This window comes from Zea mays, chromosome 2 (genome assembly GCF_902167145.1).
Source record: "Zea mays cultivar B73 chromosome 2, Zm-B73-REFERENCE-NAM-5.0, whole genome shotgun sequence".
Lineage (NCBI taxonomy): Eukaryota > Viridiplantae > Streptophyta > Magnoliopsida > Poales > Poaceae > Zea > Zea mays.
The window spans coordinates 3,501,150-3,510,564 of NC_050097.1; the positions used below are offsets into that span (position 1 = coordinate 3,501,150).

The window sequence follows — 9,415 nt, forward strand, 5'->3', positions numbered from 1 at the left end:
TTCCCCCCACTGTTTTCGCTAAAAGAAACATGAGTGGGTTTCAACCTACCCGAGGAGCAAGTAAAATTCTTGCCTAGATTGAAGCCAAACGCTCACTGATATTAATGCCAGACTCTTTAGAATATGGATCTTAATGGTAAGAGTTATGATTCACCATTTGTGGGCACAAAAAAGGTTGTCATTTGCATAAGCATAATGAAGTCACAAAGGAAAGGAGAACCTAAATAGAACTGAAACATATCACCTGAATAATGTCACACTCCCAATCATGTGGGCGCTAGCATGTCTCCTCTAAAAGAGCTCTTATCTGACTCTGGTTTAATCTCTTTACCTATGTCCCTTCACTATTTTGCAGGCCTAAGTAAACTCAGATTTTTAAGCACGCATTAGAAACATAGGTTCTGCTATCAAAGGTTAGACATGGATAAGTCATAGTGTGGAGCTTTGCTAGAAAAGAGCAAGGGTAACAGTTATAGCCACTAAGGTTACCTCCATTGGAAGCTAACCAAGTTTCAGTGGATGCCACATCCCACTAATTTTATACTGAGATGGTAGTGAGACAACTAATAGACAAGTAGTAGAGACTTCGTCGTCGCTGTGCGGTTTCTTTGGAGTCGTTGTTGTGCGCGTGAGAGTCAAAAGGAGACTTGGGAGAGAAACAACGTTCGACTGTAAAACAAATAAACGACCACATGTAACACAAAACAACCATAGTTGGGTTGGTTAAGCGTGGGCTCCTCTAGTGAATTGGTCACAGTTTGATTCCTGCTCACCACATATTTTTGCCGCGCGGGATGGAGGCAGTGGCAGAACGACAGGCTACCCTTACAGCCTTAATAAGTAGTAGAGATTCCCTCTGTTTTGTTCCTGGGCCCACATGTCGAGGCTCAGCCCCCTTGTACGTGCCCCTCTTGAGCTATAAAAGGGAGGACACACTCACTCAGATGCGCACAGACTCTCAGACTCACAAGTTCATACAAGCTCTCAATACTATACACAGTGGAGTAGGGTATTACGCTCCGGCGGCCTGAATCACTCTAAACCCATTGTGTTCTTGTGTTCATACCAAATCCACCTAACAAGCAAAACGCTTAGGCCCCCTCCTCATCTTAGGATTTAGGGCGAGTGCGCTCCGCTACCCGGCCGGAGAATTTCCTCTACGACAGGCTCTTTATCAGACCCTCTATCTACCTTTCTAAAAAATATTATACTCTACATGTAGCATCTTACTCTAACAGACTACCTATCTAGTTTGACTAGTGAGAGAGCCAATTTAGAGATTCGAATTTAGATGTCTAGTCTGTTGGAGAGTTATTTTATTGTTGAGTAGCCAAAAATTGGTTTGACGAGCCAGCCATTTGGCTAGTCTCTTGGAGATAATCTGATGCATAAACAATTTATACAAGATTTTATTTTTATTTACAACAATATGCCTCATAACCTAAAAAATTCAGATACCAACTGTCATCCCTATCACATCTATTTGTATTCGGATGAAGTGAATTATTTGCTTTGCCGTATCTTTCGCTTTTTCCATGAAACTTCTCACGATAATGACACGAAATATTTGTGTGCGCGTACGTCTGTAAAATATTTCTGTCTACGCACGTTATGACACAAAATATACACACGAAATATCTGTTGAGCGTGAAAGTCGTCGACCTACCGAAAATGCGACGAGCCTTCTGAACCTGACGTTTCGTCAGTGTTTTATGGAGAAGATAGCGCGTTCTACGTCCACCACCGAGTAAACAACACCTGAATTACTCAGCACCTCATCCTCGATTACCGCTGCTTTGCTAGTGGCTAAGCATGCTTATCTTAGGCACGAATCCTAGAGAGTCACAGTCAAGTGCCCAGGTCTAAAACAAGTGTTAAACTCGGAGACTGATGCGGCTCAAGTCTTCTGCAATCTGCAAGGCGTCTTCATTTTCTGTCCGCTATAAAAACAAACCCTGGTCAGGGCATGGCAATGGCGTGAGATCTCACCTTCGCCTATCTGTTCATCGTCCCCCCTTCGTCCTCCTCCCCGACCCCGACGTGCGACATGAACGGGAAGCAGAGCCCGCGGAATGGCCGAACTGCGTACCACTTCCAGCCTGCCAAGAACTGGATGAACGGTACGCGAGATCTGTGCTTGATCATGTCAGATATCAGGAGAAAGAAGCTAACTGACCTTGTATTCTTTTTCTTTTCCTGCATTTGATTTCGCTGGGGACACGTGTGTGGATGAAAACTGAACAGACCCAAATGGTACGTGTTGCTCTGTTCTTTCGGTGCCAGCTCGATTTGTAACTCCAAGTCAATTCGTAGAATCTGGAACTTGTTTTCGTACAAATGACATTTTCCCTTGTTCTGTTGTCAGGGCCTCTGTACCACAAGGGCATGTACCACATGTTCTTCCAGTACAACCCGCACGGCCCGACGTTCGGCACCGGGAAGCTCTCCTGGGGCCACTCCGTCTCCGGCGACCTGGTGAACTGGGCGTTCCTGGGCACCGCGCTGGACCCGACGTCGCCGTTCGACGCCGAGGGCTGCTGGTCGGGCTCCGCCACCACGCTGGCGGACGGCCGCCCCGCCATCCTCTACACCGGGCGCGACGCAAGCGGCGTGCAGGTGCAGAACGTGGCGTTCCCCAAGAACCCGTCGGACCCGCTGCTCCGGGAGTGGCGCAAGCCGCCCGGCTGCAACCCGGTGGTCCCGCAGCCGGGCGACGTGACGGGCAACAACTTCCGGGACCCCACCACGGCGTGGCTGGGGCGCGACGGGCTGTGGCGGTTCGCCGTCGCGGCCGAGGTCGGCGGCGTGGGCTCCACCCTGGTGTACCGCAGCAAGGACTTCGTGCGCTGGGAGCGGGGCTCCGCGCCGCTGCACGCGTCCCCCGACGTGCCCGTCTGGGAGTGCCCGGACCTGTTCCCGGTGGCGGAGCGCGGCGCGGAGGGGCTCGACACGTCGGCCCGCGGCGGGGCCGGGGTGAGGCACGTGCTCAAGCTCAGCAAGGCCGCCGACGAGGACTACTACGTGGTCGGCCGGTACGACGACGAGGCGGACACGTTCGCGCCGGTGGAGGGCGTTTTTGACTGGCGCCGGATCGACCACGGCCACCTGTTCGGCGCCAAGACGTTCTTCGACGCGCGCAGGAGGCGGCGCGTGCTGTGGGCGTGGGTGGACGAGACGGACGACGGCGTTGACAAGGGCTGGAGGGGCATCCAGACGTTCCCGCGGGCGCTGTGGCTGGACGCCGACGGGAGGCAGCTGGTGCAGTGGCCGGTGGAGGAGATCGAGACGCTGCGGAAGGGCCGAGCCGCGCTGGCGGGCGCGGTGGTCGGCGCCGGCGGCCTGCGCGAGATCGCCGGCGTCGACGCCCTGCAGGCGGACGTGGAGGTCGTTTTCGAGGTCCCCGAGAGCCTGGACGACGCCGAGGAGCTGGACCCCGAGTGGCTGCAGCACGATCCCCACAAGCTGCGCGCGTGCGCGGAGAAGAAAGCCTCCTCGCCGGGCCCGCGCGGCGGCGTCGGGCCGTTCGGGCTGGTGGTGATGGCGTCCGGCGACATGCGGGAGCAGACCACCGTCTTCTTCCAGGTGTTGAGGCACGGTGGCACGTACAAGGTGCTCATGTGTGCCGACCTGACGAGGTATATATACTGCATAATATGCAGCAACTCTGCTAGCTGAACCGGACGCATCTACCGGTTCAGACTCCAAACAAACATACTGACAACTATCATTTTGCATGCATTTTCGATGCAAACGTGGAAGTACAGGTCGTCTACGAAAGAGGGGGTGCACAAGCCATTCTACGCAGGATTCGTTGACGTGGACGTCGAGAAGGACAGGGGCATATCGCTGAGAACACTGGTGAGAAAGCTTCTTGTCTTGGTTCTTAGCTGAACTGAAGCATGCATGACGACGTTTAACGGCGCTAACGTTGACAAAAAAAAAACAGATCGACCACTCTGTCGTCGAGAGCTTCGGAGGCGGGGGCCGGACGTGCATCACGGCGCGAGTGTACCCTGAGCACGTGGCGGCAGGCGGCAGTAGCCACCTGTACCTGTTCAACAACGGAGCTCACCCAGTGACCGTGTCCAAGATCGAGGCCTGGGAGCTCGGGACGGCCAGCGTCAACGTTGAACAAGACGACCGTGCGGATCCACTGTGATCGCCCGCCCGCCCTGCGTGTTACAGACTTCCAGTCCTGTCGGATGGCGCTGGAGGCTTAATAGATAACCATCACGCGTGGAGTGAAGCATGTGTTAAAAAAAAAACAAGACCATTGTTGCCTTATTGGTGGTCTCGTGTTCTGAATAATGTAGCTTTGCTAAAGTGTATTGCGTCTCCATTGTAACACCAAATGCCTGTTTTTGCTAAAATGTACGTTGCATAGATGTTTGTTGTTTGGAGGGAGTCTCCGTGGTTACCTCTACGGAAGCTTAGGGCGTGATTTGTTGTCGCGCCGGCCACATCTAGACTCCATAGATGCGTTGATTTAAAATGCGGCTATGTTTGTTTGGCTGCACCGGATGAAACACGTGTGACCCTCACACGCGTGCGTGCGTGCAACCTTGGTGGGTTTTTCGCCTGCAGGGGTGGAGAAGGCGGGGAGGGCAGTTCGCTGCTCGTCGAGGCCCACATGAGCTCTGCGCTGTCGAGCGCACCAACCAAACACGTCCTTAATGTCTCAATCTCTCATGGCTAACAATATGCCCCTCTCGGTTAGGAGGATTAAAACCCTTTCTAGTTAAAATTGAACATGAACAAAGCCCCAATAGAACAGGACAAGACCACTAATATAGAGGGGGACCCTTTTCATCCTCGCTAGACAATCTCGTGCATGAGTGTCTTCCCGTGGGAGAAGACGTCATGCACATCATTTTGGGAGGGTGGTCGTTTACATCAAACCATTCTCGAGATGCATACGAAAAAAATAGATTGAGTGGTCTTAAAGCTAGACTTTGACAAATTCTATGACAAAGTAAAATGGTCTTTTCTACAAAAGAAGAAGAAGAATGGAAGGCTTTTCACCCATATGGTGTAAATAGGGATGGAATCGAACGAGAAAACCTCTCTCTCGTATTGGTTTCCGCGTTTTATCATCGGAAACATGATGGAGTCCTAAATAGTAAGGAATATAAACGAGAGCGGGATAAACATGTGTACGAAAATGAAAGGAAACAGAAACTTGTAATTTAATACAAACACACATGATATTGATGGCTGACTAGTGACTCACTGGTAGGGCAATAATGTGAAACAAATAGATACAAAGAGACAACATTCTATTGTTGTTGCTTGCTACAATTTATCACTTAAAGATATTAGGCTTTAGTTTATACACTAATGTATATTGGGCTCATTTCGGAATTCTTAAACAAGAGGATGAATACGGGTCAATCCGGATAGAAACAAGATCCCACAAAAACGGACGGATTTCTCTCTGTCGTTTCCAGATTTGTTTTCGCAAGTACGAAAAAAGACAAATCAAGTGTGAAAAATGACACAGGTCGAGACGAGATTTTTATCCGTTTGTTTTCAACCGTGGGTGTAAATAGGTTGATCAAATCATGAGAGGGGACATTTCTTTCCAAAACCAATAAAATATTAAGACAACATGACCCTTTGTCTCGTGTCTTATTTAATTTGGTTATGCATATGCTAGTCACCTTGATTGATTTTTGCGGTAAGCCTAATAATAAAATTAGGGACTTATCTCATATTTGGTGGACGATTGGTTTTCTAACCTACAATATGTGGACGGAACCAAAAATCTTAAGCTAGTGCTAGTACCTTTTAAGAAATTATCGAAATTGAAAACTAGTTTTCACAAAAGTGAGCTTTGTATTTGGACTATCATTTGTGAGCTTTGTATTTGGACTAATCTTCGTTCCATTAGTAAAAAGCAAAGAGGTCGGTCAAAAGCCAAATGCAGTGGGTTCTACTTAATATTGAATAACCTTGCATCTGACTGGATCTGATCAAGATGCTTACGTGATATGACACCAATTTGTCATTATTTCTTAATTAAACATCCTGCACATGGTGGCAGGTCATAAACTAAGCTAGAAACCAGGACTTTGGAGGGCAGTCGATTTCAAGAGATTTGGAAAAAAAAATGGAAAGTTGTAAAAGCAGAAGACACATTTGCAACAAATTGAAGCCAACCATCATCAGCTCTCGTGATGTGTCACTCACATTCGCTGGTGACCGGGCCAATGGCAGCAAATCCCCTTGCCACGCTCGCCATCGCGGTGTTCTTGATCTGCCTTCTTCTCCCCACTTCGTCTTCTTCGTCATCGATTTGTGTCGCGAGGACGCAGGACCACGTGAGAACGGCGTTCCACTTCCAGCCCGCCAAGAACTGGCAGAACGGTAACTTTCAAATATCCTTAGCTTGGTATGAACTATTAGTCCAGGCACAGATCGATTTCAGTGAACCCTCTCTTAATACGCATGTGGAACCTCTCCTCTGGTTGGGGGCAATTCATGGCGGTCACGACGAGAGCTTACAGATCCGAATGGTGCGTGTTCTTCTTCTGCTGCTCACCAGTCCCGTCCCATCTTGGCTTTGTTCCTTGTTGGCTCGCTCCATTACATGGTCGCTAAGGCCTGGCTGACCGACAACAGGGCCCGTGTACTACAACGGCATGTACCACCTGTTCTACCAGTACAACCCGCACGGCGCGCTCTGGGACGTGGGCAACCTCTCATGGGGCGACTCCGTCTCCGGCGACCTCGTGAACTGGGCGGCACTCGGCAACGCGCTCGACCCGACGGCGCCATTCGACGCCAACGGCTGCGCGTCAGGGTCTGTCACCATCCTTCCCGACGGCACGCCGGCGATCCTCTACTCCGGCATCGACGCGGACCGCCGGCAGGTCCAGAACGTCGCGTTCCCCAAGAACCCGCGCGACCCGCTCCTCCGCGAGTGGGCCAAGCCCGCCTACAACCCCGTCGTCCCGCTCCCCGCCGACGTGTCGGCGAACGACTTCCGGGACCCCACCACGGCGTGGGTCGGCCGGGACGGGCTGTGGCGGTTCGCCATCTCCGCGGTGGCCGACGGCGTGGGCGCCACGCTCGTGTACCGCAGCGCGGACTTCCTGCGATGGGAGAGGCGCGCTGCGCCGCTCCATGCGTCTCAGGACGCCGTGATGGCCGAGTGCCCGGACCTGTTCCCCGTGGCGGCGCGCGGCGCGGAGGGGCTGGACGCGTCGGCGCGCGGCGCTGGTGTGCGGCACGTCCTCAAGGTGAGCATGCCGGACACGCTGGAGGACTACTACGCGGTCGGGACGTACGACGACGCGGCGGACACGTTCACGCCGGACGAGGACTGCGGCGGCGGCGACTACCGCAGGTGGCGGAGGATCGACCGCGGACACCTGTACGCGTCCAAGACATTCTTGGACGCGCGCAGGATGCGGCGGGTGCTGTGGGCGTGGGTGAACGAGTCCGACAGCGAGGCCGACGACGTCGCCCGGGGCTGGTCCGGCCTGCAGTCGTTCCCGCGGGCGCTGTGGCTGGACGGCGGCGGGAAGCAGCTGGTGCAGTGGCCCGTGGAGGAGATCGAGACGCTGAGGACGAGGCGCGCGGCGCCGCTGCAGGAGGTGGAGCCCGGCGGCGGGGTGCGCGAGGTCACCGGCATCGTGAGCTCGCAGGCGGACGTGGACGTGGTGTTCGAGATCCCGAGCCTCCGGCGGGCCGAGGGACTGGACCCCGGCCGGCTGCATGACCCCGACGCGCTGTGCCGGGAGAAGGGCGGCTCCCTGACAGGCGGAGTCGGCCCGTTCGGGCTGCTGGTGATGGCCTCCGGAGACATGCGCGAGCACACCGCCGTGTTCTTCAGGGTTTTCAGGATCCTGCACGAGTACGCTGTTCTCATGTGCACGGACCTCAGCAGGTACAGGAACTGAGCGATCAATTTTGCCGCCTGCTGAACATGACATGGCAATTAACTGAAATCAAATGTGTAGGTCCTCCACGAAGGCAGGCGTGTACAAGCCAACGCATGGAGGGTTCGTCGACGTGGACATCGAGAAAGACATGAGCATATCGTTAAGAACATTGGTGAGCTTGACACAATTTTATGGTTTCTTTAGACAGCTTCTCAACAACAACAACAATAAAAAAAAGAATCTAGATCAAATTCATCGTAAAACAACTAGTGATGTACCTTAAATATGCATGACTCATGATATGTGTACTACATGCAGATCGATCACTCGATCGTGGAGAGCTTCGGCGGCGGCGGGAGGACGTGCATGACGGCTAGAGTGTACCCCGAGCACGTTGCAGCAGGCAGCAGCAGCCACCTATACGTGTTCAACAATGGGTCAGCTGCAGTGAAGGTGTCCAAGCTCGAGGCATGGGAGCTTGCCAGTGCGAGTGTCAATGTTGACGACGATGGCGGTCTGATGGCTGGTGGATCGTTCGCGAACATGTGCCGCGCTGAGGAGTACAATTCTAGCTAGGTTAAAAAACTGAACGGGCATGGATTTGTGCTATTTATGATCCATGACCCAAGATAAGTCGAGCGTGGCTTGTGGTAGTGTTTGGATGAAGGTATGAAGAAGGATGAAGAGGAATGGGATGAGATCAATCTAACTTGACCTGTGTTTGGTTGGAGGTCCAGAGTCGATCGGGATCAAGAAATATTCTTCAAAAATGGTGGATGAGGTCATCTCTCAAAAAATAAGGGACAGAGTTAGCCTAGGGTTGATCCCGTCCTATCTCTCGTTGACATCGAACCAAACACTAGTTAGTACTATTCTGTGTTGTATGGAGTGTGCTTGATGTTGTTTTGACCAATAAGCCTGCCAAAAAATGAAACAATATGATGTTGTGGGTGAGATTTAGTAGGGCTGTGAAGTAAAAATAATGATATAATGGAATCTTAAGTCTAGCTAAGATTTATCTAGTCTATTAATTGATGTATTTAGTTCTAAGACAGCTAAGTTTAACCGATACTGGTGATCTAGGCAAAACTAAATAGGGTCGTAGGATTAGCTGATTTACACACAGGATATATAAATTATATTATCTAAACATTTGATGTGGTAGTTTCTAAATTTTAGAAGAGAGAAACGAACGAGTCCTAAATTATTTGTCGCTCTTATTAAGGTCATGTTTCAATCCCACGAAATAAACTTTAGCAGCTTTTTTAGCTACTTTTAGTCATTTGGTCATCTAAACAGAAGAGCTAATGGTGGTGTGATAAAATTTAGCACATATTATCTCATAAGCTACTCAAAGGGTGCTAAAAGGAGCTAAACGTGGGCTAGGGAACCCCATTTTCCACCTATACCATCTAACCTCATTCTCTCTACGCATTAGAGACATGTGTGTCTTTTTATTGCAATATGCTAAACTTTATTAGAGTAGTCCAAACACCCTAAAGAGCTAAACTTTAGCACTTCAATTCATA

The 9,415-nt window shown here is 51.3% G+C and overlaps 2 protein-coding genes across 2 annotated transcripts; both read left to right on the forward strand.

Moving 5' to 3' along the window:
* Window positions 1–1,989: 1,989 nt before the first annotated feature.
* LOC100279283 (beta-fructofuranosidase, insoluble isoenzyme 7) lies at window positions 1,990–4,399 on the forward strand. Its single transcript, NM_001152304.1, is given in 5 exon segments — window positions 1,990–2,120; window positions 2,245–2,253; window positions 2,366–3,635; window positions 3,765–3,858; window positions 3,947–4,399. Coding segments are annotated over 5 exon segments (1,659 nt in total). The 5' UTR covers window positions 1,990–2,047; the 3' UTR covers window positions 4,160–4,399.
* A 1,708-nt stretch (window positions 4,400–6,107) lies between these two features.
* LOC103645801 (beta-fructofuranosidase, insoluble isoenzyme 6) lies at window positions 6,108–8,893 on the forward strand. Its single transcript, XM_008670520.2, has 5 exons — window positions 6,108–6,366; window positions 6,507–6,515; window positions 6,622–7,891; window positions 7,965–8,058; window positions 8,205–8,893. Exons 1-5 carry the CDS (start codon window positions 6,177–6,179, stop codon window positions 8,460–8,462), a joined length of 1,821 nt encoding a protein of 606 aa, XP_008668742.1. The 5' UTR covers window positions 6,108–6,176; the 3' UTR covers window positions 8,463–8,893.
* Window positions 8,894–9,415: the final 522 nt, after the last annotated feature.

Coding starts and splice junctions, on each gene's coding strand:
- LOC103645801 (XM_008670520.2), top strand. CDS start 6,177: ATGTGTCACTCACATTCGCTGGTGACCGGGCCAATGGCAGCAAATCCC. Junction 7,892..7,964: donor ATGTGCACGGACCTCAGCAG/GTACAGGAACTG, acceptor TCAAATGTGTAG/GTCCTCCACGAAGGCAGGCG. Junction 8,059..8,204: donor GCATATCGTTAAGAACATTG/GTGAGCTTGACA, acceptor TACTACATGCAG/ATCGATCACTCGATCGTGGA.